Source organism: Eleginops maclovinus, chromosome 20, assembly GCF_036324505.1.
Source record: "Eleginops maclovinus isolate JMC-PN-2008 ecotype Puerto Natales chromosome 20, JC_Emac_rtc_rv5, whole genome shotgun sequence".
NCBI classification, from domain to species: domain Eukaryota; kingdom Metazoa; phylum Chordata; class Actinopteri; order Perciformes; family Eleginopidae; genus Eleginops; species Eleginops maclovinus.
The window spans coordinates 10,923,878-10,951,874 of NC_086368.1; the positions used below are offsets into that span (position 1 = coordinate 10,923,878).

A 27,997-nucleotide genomic window follows, 5' to 3' on the forward strand; every position below is an offset into this window, starting at 1 on the left:
CCTCTAATGTATTTCAAGGTTTTAGCCACAAGTATCCCAGATGTGTTCTTCTCTGTAGAAGCAATGAAAAGTTGAAATAATACAATTTAAGTTAGTTAAATGTTAAAGATGAAATGCTATTTTACCCCAAAAGTTATATATCTTATTATCCCCGCCTCTTTTCCTGTTTTATATAGACTATAAACTAAATATCTTTGAGATTTGAACTGTTAGCTGGACAAAACAAGGCACCGCTACTTACTTATTACATTTCTATAAAAAGATAAACTAAAAATTGAAAAAAACTATTTTTCAAAGTAGTTCAGTCCACAAAGACATGAGAAATGTAAATCAGCAGTTTCCAAAGCAGAGTTGCATTGTTAACTGGCTTGTTATTTCCAACCAAGAAAGCAAAAATACTCATTTTACTTTAATTAAGGACATTAACCTTGATCTTCATATTTGAAAAGCTGAAGCCAGAAATGTTTTGGCCTTTTTTTATAGTAACTTTAACAATAAACCTTTATTATCATTGCAGATCATTAGCCTATTCATCTTTACTTTTCTGTCGTTCCTGATACTGTTTATTTTGGTCTTCATGATTATATACCTGCAGCTCTTGTGCAGCAGATAAAAATCTCATCTTCCTTTAAAGAGCAGCAGCTTTCTATCCCATGTGGTGCTGCCGAAGCTCTGGATGACCTCCATGCCACAGTGTCTCTCCAGGTGCTCCCTGGCCTGTTCTGCTACGTCCCCTCGGATCTTCAGGCTCTTGAAGTGGTCAAAGTCTGAGCGGCCCAGCTTCCTCAGCCGCCGGGCTGCAGAGCGGTAGCACTTCCAGGGCTGAGCCTCCAGCAGGAGGTGCTGGCTGATGGAGGCCAGGCGAGAGAGCAGCTGCAGCAGACCTGCATCTCCGTGGTTCAGGTGCACCCACATGGTGACGGCCAGGCACAGACAAAGGTGGAAGTGGGAGCTGCCGTGCTGGTTGAGGTAATCCTGCAGTTGATCATCGTCTTTAGTGATGTCCAGAGGGATGAAGGTGATGTTGCTGGGCAGAGGGTTGTTCTGTTGAGCTCGTTCGATGAGAATCTCATCCAAGTCAAAGCCCAGAATATTAACTTTCCTCCTGTCTGACACTTCTTCAGACACAGGCACCAGATGTTTGTAAAAGGCCACACTCAGTTCCTGCCATTTACAGGGGGGTAAAACAAAGAGAAATAAATCATTTAAAATGAGGACATAATTCAATTTAATTTCAAATGATGTTCAAAGAATCAACTGAACTCCCAAAGATGTGATGATGCTGTGCTAGATTACCATATACATCTGGGACATTTGGTACAAAAACATCAAATGAGTACAGTGGTGGAAAAAGTAGCAAAATCACAATGTAAAAATACACTGTCATGCATTCAAAATCTTTCTTTACTTATGTTATCTTACTGACTTTATATAATATGAGTATTAGCATCGAAATACACAAAAAGTACTACAAGTTACATTTTATGGAATGGCTGTTTTAAAAATAATGGGGCTGATATATGTGGTGTTTATTTCAGTAACTCTATACAATGTTGGGAGATTCATCCATTAAAATGCATTATAACTTATTTTCATATTCGGGTATTTTGTATTAACAATCTCATTCTGTAAAGTTATCAATGTAAAAAGTACAACATTTCCACGTGAGATGTAGAAGAATATAAGTATAAATGGCATAAAACTCGCACTTATAGGTACAGTATGTGTATTAAAATGAGTTTTCACTATAGGATCAGTCTACCTTGACTTCACGAAAAAAGACATGACGTACTGTGACATTTTTTAATGGTACGTTTTATTGAATACTATATTATTATTTATTTTATTATTTCTTAATTGCCTGTTAGACTACGATTTTTTTTAAACAAAGACTATGACAGAGACATCTTTAATGATATACTATGCCATCATTTTTTCAAAGACAACTTGATGAATACTTTGACTTTATTATGTTTTATGTTCATGACATGTTATAATATAATTCATTTGAATGACATATACATGTTTGAATTTTAAGCAGGCTATGAGTTTAAAATGTTGTGTAATGTGGTCTCAACATGTGATGAATCCCAATCTACCAGAGAAATGAAATGATATAAAGAATACTCCAGACCAAACGGTTAAACATACATTTGAAGAGACACATACCCCCGAGTTACAGCCCACGTCCAGGATCAGTGTGTTCTGATGGCCGTCTTTGTAACCTAAATCCTGCAGTAATGTGGCAGGAATCAGGCTCAGACGGTTCTCCGGTGGATTAAAGGTGTAATAGTTGATAAAGTTTCCATAAGGAGCAGCTCCAGGGTCATCTTTTTCTTCAACTTCAGCGTTAACTTTGGTGCACGTTGCCATCGTGAAGAGTGTGCCTTCAAAATATGTCCGGGTAAGAAACATGAGGCTGCAGTCTCAAAAAACGTTCCTGCTTAGTTACACAAATACCTCTGCGTAATATTTTGATCTTGTAATCTTTTAATAGTTTGTTAATTGTTATATCAAACATAATTGAGGCATTTAGATGTCTATGATGTAGATACATGTTATTAAAAAGAGAGCTGCGTCAGATATGAAGTCTTTAATACGTTGAGCAATAATTGTAAGAGATTGTACAATTACAGATTGTAATTACCCTGTGTATTACTACACCTTAAAGTGGGTACAAATAAAAAGAGTGTCCTTCTTTTAAAGGGTAATAATACAAAGCTTCATTGATTTGAAGTCTCTTTTCATGGGAGGATTGAAAAGAAGTAAGACTTATTAATACATTAAAAAAGTCCTGCATTTTCACAACATGCTATGTTAATAATATATATATTTTTAAATCACTGAATTCTGTATCCTACTTCTGAAACTGCTTCACATAAAATAGCGAAAACACAAAAGACCTATTAAAAAGAGTTGTGGTCTATTTGTACACTCAAAAATGTAGCCTTCTCTGGAAAATGTGCAAGAAATATATTTGTGGGAATAATATTTGTCCATCCATCCATCCATCCATCTTCTCCCGCTTTTCCGTCAGGGTCGCGGAGGTAACAGCTCCAGCAGAGAGCCCCAAACTTTCCTTTCCCTGGCCACATCAACCAGCTCTGACTGGGGGATTCCAAGGCGCTCCCAGGCCAGTGAAGAGATATAATCCCTCCACCTGGTCCTAGGTCTACCCCTCGGTCTCTTCCCAGCTGGACGTGCCTGGAACACCTCCCTAGGGAGGCGCCCAGGTGGCATCCTCACTAGGTGCCCGAACCACCTCAACTGGCTCCTTTCAACGCGAAGGAGCAGCGGTTCTACTCCGAGTCCCTCCCGGATGACTGAACTTCTCACCTTATCCCTAAGGGAGATGCCAGCCACCCTACGGAGAAATCCCATTTCGGCCGCTTGTATCCGCGATCTCGTTCTTTCGGTCATGACCCATCCTTCATGACCATAGGTGAGGGTAGGAACGAAGATGGCCCGGTAGACAGAGAGCTTTGCCTTCTGGCTCAGCTCTCTTTTCGTCACAACGGTGCGGTAAAGCGACTGCAGTACCGCTCCCGCTGCTCCGATTCTCCGGCCCATCTCACGCTCCATTGTTCCCTCACTCGAGAACAAGACCCCGAGATACTTGAACTCCTTCACTTGGGGTAAGGCTTCATTCCCTACCTGGAGTGGACAATCCATCGGTTTCCTGCTGAGAACCATGGCCTCAGATTTGGAGGTGCTGATCCTCATCCCAGCCGCTTCACACTCGGCCGCGAACCGATCCAGTGAGTGCTGAAGGTCACAGACCGATGAAGCCATTAGAACCACATCATCTGCAAAAAGCAGTGGTGCAATCCTTAGCCCACCGAACTGCAAACCCCCTCCCCCACGACTACGCCTCGAAATCCTGTCCATGAATATCACAAACAGGATTGGTGACAAAGCGCAGCCCTGGCGGAGGCCAACCCTCACCGGAAAACGGTCCGACGTGCTACCGAGGACCCGGACACAGCTCTCGCTTTGGGAGTACAGAGATTGGATGGCCCTGAGCAAAGACCCCCTCACCCCATACTCCCGCAGCACCTCCCACAGTATCTCCCTGGGAACCCGGTCATACGCCTTCTCCAAATCCACAAAGCACATGTAGACCGGATGAGCGTACTCCCAGGCCCCCTCCAGGATCCTTGCAAGAGTGAAAAGCTGGTCCGTCGTTCCACGACCAGGACGAAAACCGCATTGTTCCTCTTCAATCTGAGGTTCGACAATCGGCCGGACCCTCCTTTCCAGCACCTTAGAGTAAACTTTCCCGGGGAGGCTGAGTAATGTGATGCCTCTGTAATTGGCACACACCCTCTGATCCCCCTTTTTAAAGAGAGGAACCACCACCCCGGTCTGCCACTCCTTCGGTACTGTTTCCGACTTCCACGCAATGTTGACGAGACGTGTCAACCATGACAGTCCCTCAACACCCAGAGCCTTCAGCATTTCTGGGCGGATCTCATCCACCCCCGGGGCTTTGCCACTGTGGAGCTGTTTAACTACCTCAGTGACTTCCCCCCGTGAGATTGGAATTGATCCCCCTTCATACTCCAGCTCCGCCTCTAACATAGAGTGCGGAGTTGTCGGATTCAGGAGTTCCTCAAAGTGTTCCTTCCACCGCCCTAACACACTATCAGTTGAGGTCAACAGCGCCCCATCCTTACTGTACACAGCTTGGATGGTACCCTGCTTCCCCCTCCTGAGGTGCCGGACGGTTTTCCAGAACAACTTTGGTGCCGACCGAAAGTCCTTCTCCATGGCTTCTCCGAACTTCTCCCACACCCGCTGCTTTGCGTCGGCCACGGCTGAGGCTGCTGCACTTCGGGCCTGGCGATACCTTGCAACTGCGTCAGGAGTACCCAGGGATAACATATCCCGGAAGGCCTCCTTCTTCAGTCGGACGGCTTCCCTAACCACCGGTGTCCACCACGAGGTTCGAGGGTTACCGCCCCTTGAGGCACCTAAGACCTTGAGACCACAGCTCCCCGCCGCAGCTTCGGCAATAGAAGCTTTGAACACCGCCCACTCTGGTTCAATGTCCCCAGCCTCCACAGGGATGCCTGAAAAGCTCCGCCGGAGGTGTGAGTTGAAGGCTTCCTGGACATGGGACTCCTCCAGACGTTCCCAGTTCACCCGCACTACACGTTTGGGCTTACCAGGTCTGTCCAGAGGCTTCCCCCGCCACTCGACCCAACTCACCACCAGATGGTGATCAGTTGACAACTCCGCCCCTCTCTTCACCCGAGTGTCCAAAACATGCGGCCTCAGATCCGATGATACGATTACAAAATCGATCATGGACCTTCTGCCTAGGGTGCTCTGGTACCACGTACACTTATGAGCATCCTTATGTTCGAACATGGTGTTTGTTATGGCCAATCCATGACTAGCACAGAAGTCCAGTAACAAACCACCACTCCGGTTCAGATCAGGGGGGCCGTTCCTCCCAATCACGCCCCTCCAAGTGTCTCCATCATTGCCCACGTGTGCGTTGAAGTCTCCCAGCAAGACTAAGGAGTCCCCTTCAGGAGCCCCATACAGGACTTCTTTCAGGGTCTCCAAGAAGGCCGAATACTCTGAACTGCTGTTTGGTGCATAAGCACACACAACAGTCAGAGTTTTCCCCCCCATGACCCGCAGGCGTAGGGAGGCGACCCTCTCGTCCACTGGGGTAAACTCCAACAAAGCAGCACTCAACCGGGGGCTTGTGAGTATCCCCACACCCGCTCGGCGCCTCACACCTTGGGCAACTCCGGAGAAGAATAGAGTCCAACCCCTATCCAGAAGTAAGGTTCCAGAGCCGACGCTGTGCGTAGAGGTGAGCCCCACCAGATCCAACTGGTAACGCTCCACCTCCCGCACAAGCTCCGGCTCCTTCCCCCCCAGAGAGGTGACATTCCACGTCCCCAAAGCCAACTTCTGTCGCCTGAGTCTGGTCCGTCGAGACCCTCTGCTTTCACTGCCACCCTTCTGGCAGCGCACCCGACCCCATCGTTGTTTCCCGTAGGTGGTGGGCCCGCGGGACGATTTGTTATAGTTTATAATAATATTTGTTATAGTTTTAAATGTATGCCCCTTTGTTCAAGTCGTTGCTCCTATCTGTTGTTTATTTTTTTATTTTAATGTTTTTTAGAAATAGTAACTAATGATGTTATATGAGGTATTATTAACGCATTTGAATTATTTATTTCCAATTGATTTGATAACCTTATCTTGTATCTGCTCCAGGTCAGCAGGAGGCACTCTGTAGCTTTACTCACAGATTTGCCTGAAGAAGAGAAAAGTCCCCTCTGGCTTTCCGTATCTTACGAAAGCGAAGGTTAGTTAGCTTGGGTGCTAACTTCACATGTCTGTGTACTGACATTCAGGACAACTGCGACTACCTGCCATTCTTATCGCTTTCAATACAAAAAGGTACACTTATATTTAATTCAGTTATTGCTCTTAATACTATTAGACGTGATGAAGACGTGTTTTTTTTTTAAGTTGATAAAATAGTGAGCTTAACTTGTATAGCAACAGAGCTGACCGACTGCTCGCTAGCTTGTAGGATCAAGCGGAAATGTATGATTCAAGCAAATGCAACAGTGTTATTGAGGTTTAAAGCACAATTAACATAATGGACCGTTAAATAAAAACGAATAGTTTAATGTGCTTCACTTTAGCAATAGCTGCTACTGATAGCTTAGTGTGAGCTAGCAGCGTCACTGCTATCATAGCCTAACTCTTTAGCAGTGAGTTATGTTAATGTTATGAGAAGAACAAACTCAAAACGACCTGCAAGTCTAAGCAAGCTATGAATCTCAAACATGGCTGTTTCACTATTTTTTTCCAATAAAAAAATTCAGTTAACAATACAGTGACCTTTTTTTAGTTGTATTTATATTATATATACTGATATTAGCTATGCATTGATGCTACATGTATCAATCAGTACCTACAACTGCCATATAAATGTAATACGAAGAGGAGTATGTCCCCCTGATATGCAGGGGGTGTAGTAAAGCAGTGTATTATGCCCCCCAAACAAGTAAACACAAAAAAGCACATTAAAAGGTCAAAGCATTTTGATGCTGAACTTGCTCTTACTTTCTGTGTCCTTCAGGATCCTCAACATGGTGACTGGGAAGCGGCTGGCCGACCTCGGCTATAGGACGTTTTCTGCCTCGATGATGCTGCTGACGATGTATGGAGGCTATCTGTGTGCAATGCGAGGGTACCGCTTCATGCAGAAGCAGAAGCAGCTAAAGCTGGCAGCAGAAAACCAGGAGGAACTCAAAGAGTGACATGATTCTTGTTTTGCACAGATGTGGACATTTCCCATTCCTCCCTTTTCTTTTGGTCCGTCGCTAAATCATGAAGATGTTAAATCTTCTCAGGACATTAAAGTGATTTTTTTGTGCCGTCACAAGCAAGATGATGTTTATAAAAATGTCATCAAGCAAATTATCCAAGAATATATTGCTTAAAGTCTTCTGTAAAATCCATGTTGAGTGTTTCAGAAAAGACGATGGCTAAAATTGTTTGTATTGTAATATATTAAATGCTTTAACCACACAAAGCAATGGTGTATTCATAAACAGGACAGCAACATGAAAGACATCTTTCAACAACAGAATATATTTGGTAATATATTTTTACAAGGCACTCAAGTGAGAATGTGATACGAGACATTTAGTAAAGTCCTCATACCTGGATTCCTAAAGGCAATTTCTAACACATTTGGTGTCAGAAGAAGTAGTATAAAAAAACAGGAAATAAAACAAGTCACAACGTTGTTAAAGGAAAAATCCACAATAAATCGCAGTAGGCAAAATCGTCTCCCGCAAAATCTCTAAATTGTGTACTTCTGTTCACACAAACAGCAGGTTTGCATACATTTTAAAAGCTGATAAAACCACAGCTTTAATAAGTTACTCATTCCGTATTACAGTTATTTATATATAAAATACCTGCTGTAACATCACAGATTGAAAATATAACACAGCTTCAGATATTAGTGTTTTCTGCCCTTTGTGATCCAGTGTGATTTTAACCCATAACTCAGAAATAATTAAGTTCATCTGACCAATAAAACTGGGAGAGAACATTAAAACTAATCAACATCTGCAGCCAAACTCAGCACAAATCCATCTCATCATTTGAAAAATAAGACCATATATAAATCACCTGCTTCAACAGATTTCCATACTGTTTCCGGTTTGACACGTCACCTCTTGAGATGTGTCGTACATGTCATTACGGGGCTCTTTAAAGCAGAGTATCCATCCTCACTGTGTGTGAATGTGTGTGTCCGTGTAAGCCTTGACCGTCAAAGACACACAAGCACTTGGAGACGTATTATTGGATGAACTGCAGGGGGCTCCCAGCCTCGTGTCACCAGCTGCTGAGGTTCTGCACTCGAGCTTTGGCAGCAGCACAGTGGCCGTTAGTGCCGTTTTCTCCTTTGGGAGAATGAGAGTAAGCCTTGGGGCCTTCTGTGGGTGTGTCGGGTTCGTTCTCTGAGCTGCTCTCAATATCACTGCGGACATCATTGCACACCTAGGAAGCAGATGGAGCATGAAACAGGATATTATTGTTTTGAGAGGAATAAGCTCAAAATACAGGTGTTAATCAAATGCATGTAATGATACTGAATGAGCTCAAACACAGCTGTCCGATTTAATAAACCCACTTTAGCTATGCTGAATTGGTACAAAATTAACAGGAAAGATGGAATCACGCTGTGTGAAAGGAATCAAAGCAGTGGGATTCAACAGAAACTTACACCGAGAAAAAGAGACGGTAAAAGGTCTCAAGCGGAGAAAGCAAACGAAGAAGAAGCGAGAGGAGTGGAGAAGGCTCATTGGACAAAGAAAGATAGAAAGACAGGATCTCCCTCTCTCAACCCAGAGGGAGAGGAAACAAACAGCGTCTGCAGAGAGAACGACACGAGAAAGTCAGGGACAGCTCAGACAGAAGTGCAGAGGCAGCAAAGGCATCACCAAAAGGCCTGTTGTGCGTCAGGAAACACTGTGGTCATAGACAGAGGTCCGTTTGGGAATAATATTGATTTTGTGTTTTTTACAGCCCCTCGAATCAATGTTTTCTTTTCCACACGGTTGGGACATTTTTGTTAATCTTTGCTTAAAAATGTAATTATTTTGAATCCTGAAATACATATACTGTAGCTATTTCTTTAAAAGCAGGCCTCTTGGGACAAGTTTGAACTGCTCAAAACCTCATGAAATTACAGAAACTAAAAAAGGTAAGAACATGTTTGTTTATTTGCAGGTTTTAGTAGCTGCAGGAAGGGTTTAGATGTTTATGATGTAAATCCCCTCAGTAGGTCAATAGAGTAGGCCACACATTCCCTCAAATAATGTAGAAAATAATGATTTTGTCAACAAAATGTCAAGAAACATTGTTTACATGTATGAGGGACAAGGTTATTGTTTTGCCATTGTAACATAAGGCAAAAACAGCAGCAAACCTTCAAGTTGTTAGGCTGGAATGAGTGATTTTCAAAATAAAAGTTGTACTCAAAATAGTTGGACATATTTTTCTATCAGATCAACAAATGGTTCAGTTATTTTACTCTTACATCATTTAACATAACTTCTCAGTAATGTGTCTGATGTGACCCACCTTGCCCCGCAGCACAGCTTTGACAGCTATACGGGCTATGAGGTAGGACCAGATGATGTGCAGCACTTGGAGGACGAGCAGTAAGAAGTTGAAGAGCCACCAGGACGGGTACGGCCCCACTATGGCCCAGCTCTCAAACATAGTGGAGTTCAGGACCCTGGGGCAACAAGGAGACAAACAGATGCGTGATCAAGCTGCACTTTAACCATATTATTAACCAGCACTCCCCTAATGAGGCCCATTATAACAGCACACAATGTAACTCCCATTTGGATGCCATGGCGACCAAGCAGGCGAGTAACATATCTCGAGTGTAGTGTTAGGTGAGTGGATGGTGAGGTCACGTCTTCCTTTAAATCTGTGTGAGTGACAGGAGGTTGTCAACAGACCCACATCCCCCCCAGAGGTTCGGATTTCAGTGCACGTAGCTGCAGCCGCAACACTAGCTTTGCACTCATCCACACCAAGACACTGAATATAGCTGCTCAGGTTTCTTCCGTCAATGATAGGTTCCCTATTGTCTCTCTCTCCCCCTCTCTTTCTCTCTGGAGGCCCAGCTTCATCATCCAGGCCTCTGACTAAACACCTCCATTTAAACTGATACTACTTTGAAGTGGGGTCGTTTTAGGTAGTAATGTATGGCCAGTCAATGGTGGTCAGCACACCCTAAATTCAGAGACGCAGACTGGAGTACCAGCGCAGGAGCAAAGCATTACACTGCTGTGGATGGGGCATCTACAGCCCCGAAAAAATTAAGAGACCACCTAAGCATTATCATTTGCTCTTGTTTTATTATTTATAGGTTTGTCTTTGAGTTAAATATACATTTTTTAAAATTGTATTCTATAAACTACTGACACTTTTTCTCTGTGTTGAAACTCAACAGAAACTGAAATGTCTGCCATACATGTAGAGATAAAGATTTAAGAAAAATGTTGAGTGGTCTGGAATTTTTTCCGGACCAACTAAAAATGGAACCACATCTAAAAACAAAGTGTTTATCAAATTGAAAATATTTTCACAGCTTTATCTTGCTTTCTTCCAAGCCATCAGACTCCACTAACAAAAGCAGTTATTTACCTCGGGGGTTGTAGCTCCACTCCTGCCTCGATGTAAATTACTGCTCTTGTCAAAGCAGTATTGTGGTTTAGAAGAGAGTATAGCTAATGGCTTCAGTTCCACAGAAGCCTGCCTGATAGCAACGCATTTTTCATGCTTAAAATATGTTTTGCTATGCACTGCCCTTTTTTTTCTTTACTTTCCTGCCATCTGTTTCTTCAAACTGGGTGTGTGACCGCCATCTACTCTGACTCAGGAAGAGTACCTTATACAACATCAGTTCAAATAATATTTTCCTCAAATCCTTTTAAGCCCAACCATTAGGAAACAATTATCCTGGAAATGGCCTTAGATGAGGGTGGTAGTTTATTACCATTTATTAGTTTATTTAGTGTATTATTTATTCATAGCATGGCAGTCTTCACTTTGTTTTCAGAGTGCAGGCCGTGTGCTACTGCTCAAAACTGTTACTAAATACAAGATATGTATTGAAATTTGAGTAATTAAAAAAATCCAAGAACTGGAGGATTACATTGTTTCCTCTTCAAATCTTTGCTCACTATAAAAAGCTAAACGACAGTATTATGCACACAATTGCTAACTTAAGCTTAAGCTCTATAATAATTTCTTGCAAAAATAGAGATATTATGCATTAGTTAACTCGTAAATATTATGGCAAAAGTAGATTTATAATTTACTGTGAGGTTGCAGGTGTAATTAGAACTCACCATATAGGATATATAACTAGTCGTGTGAAAAAGAAGGCCACACTAAACACGATGAACAGGAAGTCACACAGGCGCTGGTACTTGGCATAGTTGGCCAGCTTGGCTAGCTGTAGAAAAACAAATGAGAGAAGTAACAGTTAATGATATGTTTAATGTGGAGCGTTGTTTTTGGTTCATTACCAGCACGGTTTGATTCCTGGGCTCATACAACTAGTCTGTTTGGTTTGGAGCCAAGAGGAAGTGACTGGAAATGTTAGACTACAGTAACTTTTCATCTCCATTGTTTGTTGACTTGAAATGAAAAGGCTACGGAACAATATAATAATAAGAAACTACTTTTGTACATTTAAATGTTTAGGTTTCACAATACTGGTATAAACAGCACACATTAACATGTTTCAGTATCTTTCCTTTATTTCTTAAGGATTAGTGTATCAAATGTACGGTAAACAGCTGGCAAAACACTGTTTTTAAATCCCATTATAATCTGAACATATTTGAATAGATATACATTTGATTTGTACGCAGTCAGATAAGAGATGCAAATAAAAACTAAGTATAAAGTTATGTGTGGAGAGGAATATAGTTAAAGTGTAACCAAAAGATGGTCAAAAGAAAGGACAGTATATTGGGTATCTGGTTGGTTGCTAAAATAATTAAATGGTGTTCACATTTAAATGTACTTAATCAAATGTTACTGTGTGACTGACCTCTAGCAGGAAGTCGGAGGCGTCGTGTACGCACATCACGAGACTCCCCACTCGCGTCATGTTGTTGACGTAAGAAAAGCTGATCAGACCAATGGTCGCCAGGTGATGGATGAACATTATCATGAAGTCCTGAAGTGAAAGGGAGAGAGGGATGGTTACACATGTGTGCACCAAATTTGTACCTGTAAACTTGTCAACTGGTGATAATTACCACTTTTTGGTTCAGCCAAATCATTGTAGTTAGCCATAAAAGTCGAAATATAATATATGATGACAATGCAATTAAAAAACAATAGTGTAGTACTATATACTTGTAATATCACTAAATAGTCACAGTATAGTATTTCAGACAAAGTCATAGTATAGTATGTCATAAAATGTCATAATTTCATAAAACGTCATAGGATAGTATGACTTTTTATACGACTTCTAATTGCAAAGTACAGCATGCCATACAAAGTCATAGTTTGTAGTATAAATGCATACAAAAATCACAGTATGTACAGTATGACTAAAAGCAAAATATCAGAAAGAATTTGCCAAGCATTTAGACGGCTCGATCTAATTACTTTTTTAAATAAACAAAGAAAAGCCTGACGTACGACCAAGGTAAGAGAGAGGGGGGACCACGTTTTGTAGCAGCATGTTACGTGTTAATATATTCTGAATGTAATCATCGTGGTTTCTTTGCTTTTTTAAAAGAGGCACAATTATGCTTTTGGGGTTTTCTCATTCCTATAGTGTAAATGTGCATCCAAATGGTCTGCAAAGGCTAAAATACCAAAGTTCCCTCCAGAAAGTGTTTGTCCCAGACAGAGTGGAAAAGAGGTGCTGCAGCACAGGCGGTATGAGAAAAAGAAAGAGCTTTATGAACATTAAAGCAGGGAGACATGTCACAGTAGAGGCGAAAAATATAAATATTAACCTGAAAATGAGCAGACTAGGGCCCCTTTAAGAGGTCACGTAATAGTAGAACAGGTATTGCTGGATTCACAGAGCCAGAAGATATGAAGAAAAGATTAACAGTGCGGAACAACCTAATACACAAACAGAGACTTGAGAGCAAAAACAGGATTTTTTATGTGTTCTGAAATTGACTTATTTTACCTTTCTATACTCTATCTTTGATGTTTTTGTTGTTTCACATTACATTTTATAGTTTAACCTCTGACATTATTTTAGTTTCATAAACATATTTCCTTTTTTTTAACTTTATCTATTCTTATCTAAGCCATTGTGTTGCTGCAAAAACTGAGTTTCCCCTCTGACAATCAATAAAAGTGATATGATCTTATCTCTTAATTCAACCTACATCCAGCACTTTTAATGTAAGTCTCCACAACAGCACTGCTGAGGGACATTGTAAAAAAACATGACATCAAGCATATATTTTTGCACAAGATCATCAGTCTGACATCTTGTAAGATTTGATATACTTAAGTTTGAAGATGAAATACTTTCAGAGTTTGTAAGCACAGTGACACAGATGTATTACAACCTAAAAAGTGTATTCAAGTCACTGAAGTTTGCATGAATACCTGCTCTTTTGCTTTTCTTTGGCATATTTATTCACTACCTTTGTGGCTTGGGGCAAACTCAAATGAATTACAATGCAACTAAGGTGAGTAAGAGCTAAACTGTGAGAAATGCCTTAAGGGATTTTCATCTAGCTTAAACACAACTCTACTCTAGTACGTGCCTAGTTTTCAGGCTTCATATTCCTGATAGTTGCCGTCTGAAACATCTAAAATATAAACAGCAAATGACTGCAACCACTAACTCCACCTCTCATGTGCTGGAATTTATGTAATTCTAACAGAGTTAGGCCGGCTCCTGCAATCACATGACTGTGGGTGCCCTCGCTGAAAATACAAAGCATTCACAGACGGAGCAGCACCAGCTCCACCACGCCCCCCTCAAAAAACAAAAACTTGTGACCTTCAATATTAAACACAACTGTAAGATCTTGTAACAAAGCACATTTAGAATCAGTTTTGATCTTGATGAACCTTGCAACACATAGACAAATGGGCAGGATCCAGTGTCGTATAACAGTCAGTGCTGTTTCACTCACCTTTCTTTTAATGTCAGTGAACTGGGAGAACATTAGGGACCAGTAGAAAGCCAGTTCTGTTACATAGTAGTGGTAAAGACCCGGAGTCATGACCTAAAGAGCAAGAAAGGTGAGACAAGTACTAAAAAATATAGTATTTATATTACACAGTGTAAAAAGTGAAAGAATGATGCATGGCCACCACTGTGCAACACACCCTGTCCCGGGGAGTCACCATAAAGTTACTGTATCATGAAGCTTGAGAAGATGTACTGTCCAGTGAATTGCTAAGTCTAAAATTGTGTCTTAATTTGGGCAAATCTACATCATCTCATGACAAACAGCAGCTTTGTGTGGACACTGTTTGATCCCTGTCCTCCTGAGTGAGCATGAGACCCGCTGAAATATACAGCACTTTAATGTATAGCTTTGATCTGTAAAATCTGAATGTGAATGTGTAGCTTGAGTTAGTATATGATTGAAATGTTACCAGTGGGCCTGTCTGTGAATGGCATCTGCAAAAGACAGTTAGCCGACATTATAAACCCAACAAAGGAACTGCATGATATTAAGATTAGATAAGATGGACCTTTATTGATCCCTGGTGTCATAGCAGCAACAGAATGAGAAAGAAACACAGATAGTACATATTAACTCATAAGACTGCTTTTTATAATACATTTTAATTTATACAAGGAGCAGATGAAGACTGTGAAGCTTAAAGGGATACTGAAAATGTTTCTGCAGTTACGTTTTGGCCTATTCATGCCATTAAAAGAAAAATGAAGATGAAACCTAAGACCTGTTATTAAAAGGTCAACATCTTTAAGTCTGTATAAAAAACGTTTTTAAAATAATCATTCATAAAAACACTTTGTGCCCTGGTAGGCCTCGGTCAAAATACTGAGAAAACATTGTGTGATTTTGAAATACTATATCATTATATTTAGACATTACACGTGTTGTTATGACACAAATGTTTTTAGAATGACTTACAGGATGTTTTTTTTATATCATGGTCTTGCCCTTAGAAAAAACACCATTATTTTTCTGGTGTTTCATGGTTAACTGTGCACCATTCAATCCAGCAGTTCAGTTGTTTACTTTGTTGGTTCAACTGTAAGGTGATTAGTTAGACAAAGATTGGAAGTGCATCATACCTGATAGGGATAACCGTACCAGCAATGCCGTGTATCCCACATCCAAGGAGTCTAAAAACAAACATGGATTAGTTCAGCAAACAACTCCAACTTTGGAAATATTCCCATCCAATCAATTATTATAAATGAGAAGACAAACAATAACATCTTATTCCTCCCCCTTGTTTATAAGTGCTTCCAAGCTTGATCTGATTGTGTGCTCACCTGCCACAGAAACCGGAACCCATAGGTAAATATGCACAAATAAAATGTAAACCTCCACCTACGAGTGAACAAGAAGGAATTATGATCTAGAAAATAAGGCTGGTTAAGGAGAAACAGCACAGTAAAAATAAAAGATAAAGTAAGCATTCACACACCACTCACCTGGGTCTCTCTCCATCCTAATAATCTGATTATATTTTAAATCTGAATCCTTACAATAAACAAGTCTTGAAGAAACTAGAACCACACAAAAAGTTTTCACTCTCATGGGCTAAAACTTAAGTAGTAATATGGGGACATACACACCACCAGAACACACAAGTAGTGTGTGCTCATGCATGCAGAGAGGTTAAACGGGAACACAACAGGGATTAACCTACATGCTCTCGCAGAATTTAGTGTGTGTGCTGGGTTTGTCTTGGTTCCTGCGGTTTCTGAACCAACGCTGGACCTTTCGCACTTCCCAGTCCAGCTGCTTCGACAGGCCATCCAGATGCCGCGAGTCTGGATTCTGTGCGGAGAGGAAACAAGGATGATAAGACAGTGTGGTTATTTAAGTAACCGTTTCCAGTCCAAGCAGATTGCAATTTTTATATCAGAGACTCTTTAGATAACACTCTCAGTGGGAGTAAGTCAGTGGATAGAGAAATGATCAGGAGAACACTGCTATAAAAAAAATCTGTGAAAACTGCATAAAAGAAAGGGAGGCATTTAATAAAAGATATTACAATCGGAACAGAGATGTGCTTTGCATAATATCATAAAATATGAATCACACGAGTCTGTGCCCAGGGTGCACTTCCCTCAGTGGATTGTAGTCCATTAAACAAAATGTATTGTTTGAAAATGAGAACAGCAGCATTTTTAATATGGATTTATTCAGAGAAGTCTGACTTGCGGTTTGATATCGAAAAATTGACTCATGAAAGATTCCTCATCTGAGGCTCAACATCTAATGTTCAATGCAGTTGTACAGAAAATGTAAATCAGTGTTATGTTGTGAAAGCAGCGTAGTTTGATTTGGATAAAATACATCTTCCTGAACACATCACCCCAGGGGTCATCGGGTGTTTTGGGCCTTTCAACATCATACACCCTCGCCCATGCAACCCGGCCATGGTTGATCAAACCATGACAGGTGGCATTAGCTCCTCCCCATGGACCTCCTCTCCTGATCCAGAGCCATCTCAAGGCTCTCTCTGCCGCCTCAGCGATGGTGGCTCTTTTCCTCTTTGAACCTTGAGCCCACAAAAGCCCCTGCAGCGAACCTCGATGGGCATATACTTTGCCTTCCAGCCCTGCCTGCGACAGTCAGTGACCTGCTCCTTATATTTAACTCTTACATGACTAACATGAGTTGTCAGATGATACCATAGCTGATGCTCCAGTATATTAAGTCTAATATGATGTCAAGAAAGAAACAAACCTTTGTGATGGATGTAAACACTTTCTCCAGCACCGTGTTAGCATGAGCTCGTCGTCCAACACCGGGGAGGATGTGGAGACTCCGGGCACAGGGACTGGCAACACACCTGAGGCAGAGGTGAAAATGGGACAGAGGAAAAGAAGACTTAAAGAAATAGCTACGTCCAGTAGTAGTTTTGATCCGTGGTCAGATTAATAGCCAGGGAACCGGGAAATATGTTCAACGAAATGTGAACATATTTTGTGTATGTGAAATATGTCTTTATTATTTCTGAGAGAATAGCTGGAACACAAACAAACACATAAGAAAACAACTTATTTACCAAGTAAAGAAAGTTGAATATACACAGCAAAATGAGTTATATTGGACACGGCAGCATCAGTTATTTTCAGTAAACGGACCCAGATTTTGTTTTGCAATTTATGTGAACATATTTTAAAACCATAGCTCTTTTTGGACATTTGCTGCTATGACATGTTCACTGGTAGTTATACTAAGTCCGTGCATGCATATCAGCTCCTGCCAAAATATGCAGACATGAGCCATCAAGGGCAGAAAATATAATAATGTTTCCAGCTAAACATGAGTGGAAACAATGCAGCTTTCAAACTTGAAATAAAACTAAGATTTTCATATAAAGGAGGAAATGCATGCTGAATGTAAAAATACATTTTATTTGTTCAAATGTAAAAAAGCGCACCTTCAAGATGCAAAACAGCAACCACTGAAGTGCTACTCCCACTGCTGCGCCAGCTTGCTTCCAGCTAAGGCCCAGGGGGAAAAATGTTTCCTGTTTTTCCAGCAAGAAAATACATAGAGCGTGTTTTTTAATCGATTTCTTTCAAAGGAGCTCTATGGGAAGAAAATGTTGCCAATATTGCGTAAGCCTGTTTGGATTACATCTGATAAAGTATGAAAAAAAGCTCAAACTAGCTGAAGGGGGGCTTTTTGAAAATCCCCACTGAGTCTGGGACGTTATGGCAACATGACAACCTTGTTTGACCCCTGCCTGTACTTCTGTTCTGAGTTATGACTGCACAGTCACTTTTAGCAGGGAAAGAAAGCTAACTGTTAATGTTTATATGAACAAAGACAGGAAAGCTCTGCTGGAACGAAAAGATGCCACTTAATGTGCACAACGTGTCATAGTCGAATTGTGCTTTGTGCTGGTGGATCGCACTGATGTTCGGTCATGAATATTTATTTGAGAAAGACTTTTTGCATGTCCATAGAGGACAAACATCCTTATTGTTGAGGAAGGCATAGGTCAAATATAACACGGATAGAATACAGGCTAAAATAAAGCAGCCAGCTGGGAGTCAGGTGCATTCAGGTTTTATGGGTCTGATTTGATACATGAGCAGATCGCTGGGCTGCGAACATGGGTCTCTGTGCGTAGCAACACACTGACCTTCACAAACATCATCAAAAAGCAGCAAGACAGGACAATTAATAAACAAAAGAAATAAGTCCTGGTGTGACAGGACATGCCTCAAAACTCCAAGCATAACTAAATAAGTAGGAATTAATAAACTATAAGTGACTGATGTCATAAAAATCACCTTGAATACAGTTTTATTAAGAGAGGCTCAATATTTACAAGGTTACAGTTTGGCTGATGCAAAAATGTACTGAGAAACTCTTGCAGAAAAACACTCCTGTGGTCTCCACCTGGGAAATGTAGATCGGTGTCTCTTTCATGAAGAAAAGAGTCTTTTGTCAGAGCTGCTCTACTGACACCGACGTCACAGCACAGGCACAGTGTAACTAACTTTATCAACCACGGTACTTTTTCAAACAGTTAAAACCTATGGTTGAGGTCGTGGGGGGGTTAAAATAGAATAAAGCTATTTGGAGATAACTAGCCCCAAGTCTACAAGGTCAATTTATGCAGGGAGTACGTTTGTTGTTGATTTAGAGCCAGATATTCTTGCTTCCACTGAATACAAATCTAGAAGTTTATATTATATATTTTTAACTAATTTTCTCTGTTGATATACAACACTCTTCCAAACATTCCAAACCAGTTGCAAATAATTGTACATTGACAACAGTCTTGTACAATATAAGCATTTATAAATACACATTTTAGTCGTATTGTGTACATTTCCACAATTACCTTAAAGAAATGATGGAAATCTGTGCCCTGCAGACACAGAATAACACAACTCAACGAGGCTGCATTGTAAACGGTATGGCCTTACCCCTTTGTGTTAATGAGAAATGTGAGCTATGTTAATGCCTCAGAGAAAAGTGAAGACACATGGTGACAAGTGAGTCACGCCCGCCTACAACAACATGAAATGTCACGGTACTACTGTATCATACAGCTCTCAGAATGTAAATGAAATGAAAATATGTATGAAACCTACACATCAGTGTTATTTTATACATGCAAATGTCGGTTTTGCTTTGATATGGAAATTCAACATTCATCACAAGATTTGTTTTCTGGCTAACTGTGGGCTGTGACAATAACTTATCACGTTTGAAAGCCTGATGAGTCATTGTCATATTATTTTGTACCCTTATTATATTATAAGATATTCTTAAAAGTGTATTACATTTTTATAAACATGTGAGTAAACATTTTCATTGTAACTACTTTCTGATCAGTCGATCCATCATGCTGTCAAAAAGATATAATCCTTTTCCTGCCAAGTGTTACTGTTAAACAGTTTTCCCCTATGATGAAACCTCTATTGTCTGAGCTGTACAAAAAGGTAGTTCCTGGTGATGGGAATCTGAATTATGAGAAGATCATGGAAAAACATTCTTCAACACACTCACACTTTTGTCCTCAGGGTTTTACTATTGTCTAACTGCAATAAGCAGCTTTACCTAAGCACTTTGAACTTGTCCTAAAATGACCTTTAATTGTGAATAATGACAAGTATGCAGATCAAACTGGCTGAGTTATATCATTTTCTTAACATCCAAACCATCTCTATATGTTAAAGAACACAAAAAGTAATTTAAAACCTGTGTAATTATATAGTTTAAAACAGGTTCTTCAAGGTGTTTTTTGGATATGGTTCTTTAAGCGACCTTCAAAGAGCAGTTCCACCTCACATACTGAATGCACTTCATGACATTGAAATCAAACCACACAGGACTCTGTTGCTGACTGCCTTTTGCACAGAAGCTGGACTGGATAGGTCAGTTTCATGTGGCATTATGTTCTTAAACATTACTCAGGGAGATCCACATTTAATTGTGCCTTGAGCATAACATGTTTTTTATAAGGGAAGTCAACATGCAAAGATATTTTTCTTGCGGTTAAATGCTCAATAGCTGCAGAGCTTATTTCTATCGAACTGTGAACAATCCCACGGTGGATGAGTTCATGTGGCACAGATATTGGCAAAAGTCTACGTTCTCTTGTTAGCACAGGCCCTTGCTTGGGGGGGGGGAGGCGCTAGACGCAAGAGCTAATGTATTTATGTTAAACATCAAAACATCCCTGTTCTTCCTCAGAGCCTGACCCCTCCAACATACACAAAGCCTCTTACCACAACACAGGCTCAGTGTGGAGTGTGTGCACGGAGGCCTGGCGGCTGTGAAGGGGAAAGCTACATACAACCTTGACTTCGGGAAAATGTCCAAGTCCCAGGGCCTCGGAGGCTGAGGCACAGACACGGCTCTGTGCACGGTACAGTACCACATGTAGTTATGGCCTTCATTTGACTCGTGAAGTTCTGAAACAGAGTTGACCGTCACATGGAAAAAACATGACTTAAGGCAGATGTACAATATTGGGAATTAAACTGACAAGGCAATATTGTATTTTCTGCATAATAATGTGACTCAATCCTAGAATTACCACTAGATCTGTTGAAAATAAACGTCATCATTTATGTAGCCGAAATATTTTTTCTGACCATACATTTATTTTCAGTATTTTCCTCCTATTCCTCCCCCATTTTTAGATTGGGGTCTCAAATGTGCGCTCAATATTTAGTATTTTATTATATGAATTTATGATGATTGCAGTTGGAGTGCCCTGGTAGCTATCCTGGTAGAGCCTGGGATCATGCATGTCATCCTCCCTCTCTTCCCCTTTTCCGATATTCAGTTATACTATAATTAAATGCTGAAAAATAAACCTAATTATCTTTGTAAAAAATAAGAATGGATGTGATTAGGGGTGTGCTGTGCATGCAGGGACTGAATGTCACTCACTAACAACAAACTCTGTGTATCCGAGAACCTTAAACCGGAGCGAATGAAAAACTTAACGTAGCACGACTTGTTTGACTTAATTCGCCTCGCTGAAACGACATTTTGTGCTGCCCTAGGATAGACAATGTCACATTATGTTGGTGATAAACAAAACACTGAACAAGGAGGATGTTTAATGCACTACATCAGAATTTTTGTTTAATGTACCCTCACTTCCTTTTGGCAGAGAGAATACCTGGTTGTTATTTTATCAAGGGGGGAAACAGGCAAAATGTCCCACCACAGATTACATGAAAATCCTCAATCTCATAGACATCTTAACCCTGTTCAACCCATGACTCGGCTTAGACGGGCCAATGCTTGCACACACCAAACCCGACTGCTCCAATCTACAAAATCACTGCCAACAGCAAAACCATGATTAAGATCTAACAAGAAGAAACTGGTCTAGAAGAGGCAGGTTTGGTGAGGCTGTTGAAGACAGCTGTTGTATTAGTCAGAGAGGAACTGCCTGCATGTAGAAGAGGAATCCTGTAGATTCAATATCCTTTGATGAATGTGTGTGAGGAGACAGCCTTTCAAGTGAAATATATGTGTGACAGACAAGTTAGTATAATGTCAGACTTTGATAAGTTGCAAAGAGAACAAAGAACATATACAGTACTTGATGTCAAAGCTCCTCCCTGCGAGTCTTTTTCTGATTGACAGAATAGAATTATTTAAGTACGAGGGCAACTTATCACATACTGCAGTTGTCTAAGATAATTGTAAAGTCAAGATGAAGCAGAGTCTGCAGCTTCAAAGTCAGCTGAACTGGAACTAGAGAAAATAAATTTGGGTTGAGTAAAGCCAAATATGTGCTTGACTACAAGTCAATGTGCATTTTGTATTTTAGTTTGATATTTCCATATTTACATTACTGTGTTGAAGTGTGGGGCAACTCTTATATTAGTAATGTAAAACCTTTAATTATATTACAGAAAAAGGTTGTGAGAGTTCTGCAAAATGTACAACCCAGAGAATATACAAACAAAAGATTTATTGAGTCAAGGCTGTTAAAATGTAAAGACTTAATATAATTACAGACGGCTTTAGTTATGCATGAAGCAAAAACAAGAATACTACCAGAGAATATACAGAACAGATTTGTTTTAATCTCAGAGGATGAGTATCACAGGAGAAAATGTCATTTTAAGCGTCAGTTTGCACGTACTACTTTAAAGCAAATGTGTGTCTCTGTAGTTGACTTAAAAAGGTGGAATGTTTGACCAACGATTTAAAGGGCTGTATTAACATTTTTAAGTTTAAGAAAATGTATAATGAAAAAGTAATCAGACAATATGAAGTCGACTTTTGATTGTGTTCTGGTTTTGTGTTTCTGTAAGTGACTGACAGAATATTGCTTTTTTATTTTACTTTTTTAAAGGTGCCCGTAAAATACGATGTTCTTCTCCCTGCTCCTTTCCACCATGTGCTATAAAATGTGTGTTAATTGTACATGTTTTGTTTTTAAAATAACTGCCATGTGTGAAATAAACAAATAAAGAAAACGAACATGTGTTTTGCAATACTGAAATTATTCACTGCAGTAGAAGTGACAGTCAAAATATAATTACTGAAGGGAGAAGAAAAAGGAGTTTAAAAGTTTCACTTTAGTGTCAGCTAAAGTTCAGGTCAGAATAAAGGAAAGTACAATGAAAGAATAATGAATGTTTTTGGTTTGGAGAAGCAGAATAATTTCCTTTCTGTTGTCAAAATGGAAAGTCCTGAGACCCGGTTGAGCGGGAAATGACACTGCAACTAAAGATCATTTTCAGTATCAATTAATTAATCTGAACAAATGATAAAACCCAAAAGATTTTCAAATGTAAGAAAACAGCAGCAAAATCCTTACATTTGCTGGAACTGGGGACATAATACATATATAATCATTTTTCAAAATAGTTGCAGATTTATTTTCTGTCGATGGACTAATGATTCAACTTTGAAACTTCAAAGTAAAGCATTGCAGGAGAAAGTCAGTTGAAAAGGATGATGAAAAGGGTCGTACTTTTATTTAGAGAAAGAAATTGAGCATTAGTAGAACTAGGTCAAAGCCATGAGTCATAAAAGTCTGCGGCAGGTTGTGTGTGAGAAGACACCCCCATCTGAACTCAATCTCATCAGTGTGGGATTGTGTTTGAATGTCTGACCTCTTACTGCAGGTGTGTGAGCACAGTGTGTGTATGTGCTATATTTAGTGCAGTGAGTGCAAACAAACAGCTCTGTCTGTGTTCAGGTTGTGCGGAGAGGAGGAACTGAGGCTGTGGCGTGATGTTTTTATCTGATGAATAAATGAATGAGGCAGCCGGTGTCAGACAGCGGCAGAGTTTACACTCTGTGATAACATCACTCCGGATCATTCTGTACTCGAGGACAGCCCGGAGAGGGACAGCCGGTCCAGCTCTGACACCTGAGACAGCTGGCTCATTGTGGGTGCATCTCATTGAACACTTCAGCGGCTCTCCTCAGACACCTCCAATATCTGATTGCTTCTTATTTACAACCACTTGACTGTGTCTAAATGAAACAAATTCTGACGCTGAGTTTGGAGCTGTACCTGTCAAGTCCAGAAACCATGCCTGAATGACAATAAGCCCTACCCATTTTACAGGAGTATTTAATTATACTCAGGTAATTTTCTCCTACTTGCAATGTTCAGACAAATAAAGAAAGCTATTCTATTATTAAAGGTCACACAATACTAACAGGCTAATCCTGACTGCAGGGCTCTTAAACTTTATGTAACCCTTGATCACGTAACTGTTTATAGCCATGCAGTCAAAACATTAACAACACAATGCTTGTACTGTTGGATGTTATAATAAAACATCTGTAATGAGCAGTGCCCAGACTAAATGAAAGTGTGTTAGAATACACTTGTCTATTCATTTTAAACATCTATATACTTAAGAGAGGGAAATTCAAATAAAAGGCTTTCTGCCTTGAGCATCAATCTAATATAGTGCCAGGGCATGCATCTCAATATTAAAGAGGGTGAAAACAATTCTGTCTTTGTGCATTTGGAATTCACTTCTCGATCACAATAGTTGGAGATTGTGTGTCCTGACGATCGACCAATTGATCAGTCAACTATTCGTTACAGCTCTAGAAGACATTCGCTTTCTCTGTACAGCATGACAAAATCTCTATCTATCTTCTCACTGTATAAACGGCCATATCTCCAGACATCCATTGTTTACGTTTCATTGTTTTATCTTATCTTGCTATTCTGAACTGAGAGATACAACATCTCTATCAAGCTCCAATGTTACTCTGAACACTGGCACCCTGCAACTCGCTTCAACACTATGCAAACAAATACTTGAGCAATTGTTTACTTAAGCAATCAAAAGATGAAAACCATAAAGCAAAAAGTCAAATAAAAAGGCATATTTCAGCCAAAACAAATACTCTAAAGGGGAACATGAAATGGGACAGTCTGCTATGAGCTCCATTTTGCTACGTCCAATGCAACGCTCCTCTTACTGTTGTAGCTTGAATCTAAAGTAAAACAGGCAAAACCTATATTAGGGCATTCACCGTCTACTCTCACCGAGAACTGTGTAAACACAGCGTTTTGAGGGACCAATTACACAAAAAGTTTCATATCAATATCTGAGCAGTAAGTTTGGACTTGTAACCCGCCAAAGTTATGCTTTTGGATTAGTTTGGAAAACTACTCGCCTGATTTTCATTAAAAATTTGGTGGAAGCATGTAACATTCTTCAAGTGCCTTTATTGAACTATGCTACATGAGAATGATGGTAAGGCCAGTGATGATAAGATAAGATAACTCAACAACAGGTAAAGTATGAAACAATAGGCAAATTAGTTGCACACAATTTTTGCTCTGGTTTGCCAAAGCAAAATTCCAACAGAGGTTCTTTACTTGTTTGTGTAAAAAGACATGCAGGTGGCTGGCATCCAAGTGTGTACCAAGCCAGAATGTGCGTTTGTTTGTGTGGGTTAGTCATGTTGAATGCCATAAATGACACTGTTTCCTGCTCCACTTTTGAACACAGCTTAACCATTGCACAGGACCTGATGGATACCATCTTCTTATAAAGGGACAAGAAGATGAAGCAGTTTCAGAGAAGCAGTAGGCTGAAGGGCAGAGGCAGCAGTCCCTAGCATGCATCAGTTAATGGAGGCTAAAGACACATAAGCAGATTGCTGAACAGTCTATGATTACCAAACTGGTCTGGCGTTATCCAAACATCAATGACAAGATTTTAGAGAAGAGGTGATGGGCGGTGTTGCATACACCTTGAAGGTACCTCCCAAAGATAATTGTGATCACGTTTCTTTAAAAGTAGAAGAAAAAGACAATAGAAGAAAAAAAAAATAGATGGTAGTGTTTTGTGGGAAGAACTACTGATTATGAGGAAATGGTGTTTCACCAAAGAATTTTCCGAGTTAACAAACATGTAACTACTTTGGTTCAACCACTCCAACAGAGCCATCACTCCATTGTTGTCAGTAAACCTTTGTTGAAAGTACTTTAGGTAATTCACCCTCACCCTACAGGAAACAGTGACATGAGCGACGTGGACACACCTTTCGAAGACAATCCTCAAGGCGAAAATCCCCAAAGCCAGCGGCAAGGCAGAAAACAAGTGCCCGGCTTTGGGGTACTCCACCCCGGGAGCCGGGTCTGCCAGGTCCGCCCAGGTGACGTTGTGTGGGAGCCAGAACCTCTCGTTCCAGAACCAGGCTGAAAGAGCAGCCATCTTTCATGTGTCCCGGTCCCCGGACGATTGAATGAAATAAGTTATTATCCGGAATAAAAAGATGAGTGAAACTTGATGAAAGCTTCCTTCCCCTGGGCCACTGAGATGAATTGCCTCTCTCAACTTTACCGTTGAATTGAAGAGAAAACAATAGACTTCCGGTGGACATTTTCAAAATAAGACTCGCAATGGTCACCGTTAGATTTATTGGGGAGTGGCAATATCAGGAAACAATATTACTTTTCAGATCATGTATTTGTTTCGTTCATGGTATTATGTAAAAACTCAACGTATACAATTATTTACAAACCATGTCTCTGTAACACACCATACCCGAAAAGGAGCAGGGAGAAGAAAATAATCTTATATTACCATTTTCTCAAAAATAAATAATAGAAATAGATGATCTGCCCTTCATGTTTTCTTATTCAGAGCGAATCATTACAGTCATAGAAAAATAAGAGAAACAAAAAAACGTACACAACATATTTAGTTCCCATTTTCCATAAGGTTTAAGAAATATTCAATTTTTGAGTTATCGTTTATAGTATTGCATTTTTTTAACCTTTTGTCGTAGCTGAAGACTTGACTAGGGGCTAATAGTAATCACCAAAATGCAGTAACAGTACAACAACTGGTTTTACTATGCTGCCTCACATTATTGGCAAAATGAGGAAGATAATAAAATTGGTCTCATAACCATCACCCTTTTTGTATAATACGAAAAAAGTGTGTCATGCATGTCCAGTCAATGGGTCACAATCAATTTGAATCGTTGTTTTCTAAAATGAATGTGAAATAAATGAATAAGGCTACAAATATAATTTTTTTAAAGGGTTCTACATAAGACCAATTTAATCATTTTAACTGCCAGAGATCGGTTTTTAAATAAACATCACGTTTTTATATATAAACAAAGTAAAATACATTGATGCTCCGTAAATCAGCAACCCTGCAAATAATCACCAAGCCAATCGAGGGCTGGGATGCTCCATTACTCTATTAAGTTGTAGTGTTGGCTGTTGTGAAATGTTACTGAGGGTATAATGTACACGTTTTGACTTGTAAATTATAAAACATGACACTTGCCAAAAAGCTCCAATCAAGTAAACAATTGTCCCAATTTTCTCATTCATCTTATTTTGTAATTGTGTAGGTCAAACTGGTCAGCTTCCGGTATTATTTGGCTTTCATCAAAAAGCTTGACAGACCCTGGCTGCCCTCCTGACAAGAGGGCTGGAATTGAGGAAGTAAAGGCGGGTCCCTTCCCTCCTCCCTCACGGAGGGGATGGGTGCCATGCATGTAAGGAATCCATCCCTGCCGTTTCCCTGTTGGAGCCAGACTCTTGTAAGAAACTTTAATATTTAACTATGGTATGGTGTTGTATAACCTATATTATAGGCTACATTGGGAGATTGTACTGCCTCCTTTCAGTAATCCGATTGATAGGTTATCTTTCAAGGTGCCATGTCTAAGGCAAATACAATTTACGACCTGTGATTGATGTCATGCCGCTCACTAGTGGACAATATATGTATTGCAAGTACAAATTGTTCAGGAATATTATGTGACATCTTGACCTTTAGGGCATTTTATTTCTGTAATCGGCTCGGATGTACATTGCACCCTACTAGAAGTCATCATCAACATGTATACTTGTGCATTTTGAATTTTTTCAAAGTTTCTTAAAAATGATAGACATGTTTATTTTCATAGCACCACAATGGTGTAGTGTTACAAAAATGGAGCATCCCTCCATCCGCGTTGTTAATGAGGGATGGGGTAGCTGCAGATCAGTCTGCTGTCTAATTATAGATGACCATTGGCCCCTTTAGAGCACGGTATTATTAGCAATTTCACAGTCCAGTTCACTCAATAACTATGCAAGGGGTTTTAGCCAGGGAACCTGATTTAAACAAGTGGTAAATGATGTGACTCCACCTTCTACAACAAAATTGAGCAAAAGTAACACAAGATCAAAGAGGAAAGATAATGGAGAGGAATTTTTCTCTAGTGTTTTTTTTACAATTGCAAAACTGGCAGGCTGGGAATGTATATTACCA

At 40.1% G+C, this 27,997-nt stretch overlaps 2 protein-coding genes and 1 long non-coding RNA gene across 3 annotated transcripts; 1 reads left to right on the plus strand and 2 right to left on the minus strand.

Moving 5' to 3' along the window:
• Window positions 1-396: 396 nt before the first annotated feature.
• LOC134882890 (pre-miRNA 5'-monophosphate methyltransferase) lies at window positions 397-2,410 on the minus strand. The gene is made up of 2 exons (XM_063910902.1): window positions 2,170-2,410; window positions 397-1,164 (listed from the first exon to the last, which is right to left on the minus strand). The coding sequence occupies exons 1-2, from the start codon at window positions 2,371-2,373 to the stop codon at window positions 619-621; spliced, it is 750 nt and encodes a 249-aa protein (XP_063766972.1). The 5' UTR covers window positions 2,374-2,410; the 3' UTR covers window positions 397-618.
• Window positions 2,390-7,573, plus strand: LOC134882893 (uncharacterized). The gene is made up of 3 exons (XR_010168202.1): window positions 2,390-2,404; window positions 6,241-6,426; window positions 7,118-7,573. It is a non-coding gene; the product is annotated as an uncharacterized LOC134882893 (long non-coding RNA).
• Window positions 7,574-7,610: 37 nt separating this feature from the next.
• On the minus strand, window positions 7,611-26,042 carry cers5 (ceramide synthase 5). The gene is made up of 10 exons (XM_063910901.1): window positions 25,761-26,042; window positions 16,980-17,085; window positions 15,934-16,064; window positions 15,554-15,611; window positions 15,350-15,400; window positions 14,211-14,303; window positions 12,137-12,265; window positions 11,427-11,533; window positions 9,640-9,796; window positions 7,611-8,553 (listed from the first exon to the last, which is right to left on the minus strand). The coding sequence occupies exons 1-10, from the start codon at window positions 25,931-25,933 to the stop codon at window positions 8,389-8,391; spliced, it is 1,170 nt and encodes a 389-aa protein (XP_063766971.1). The 5' UTR covers window positions 25,934-26,042; the 3' UTR covers window positions 7,611-8,388.
• Window positions 26,043-27,997: the final 1,955 nt, after the last annotated feature.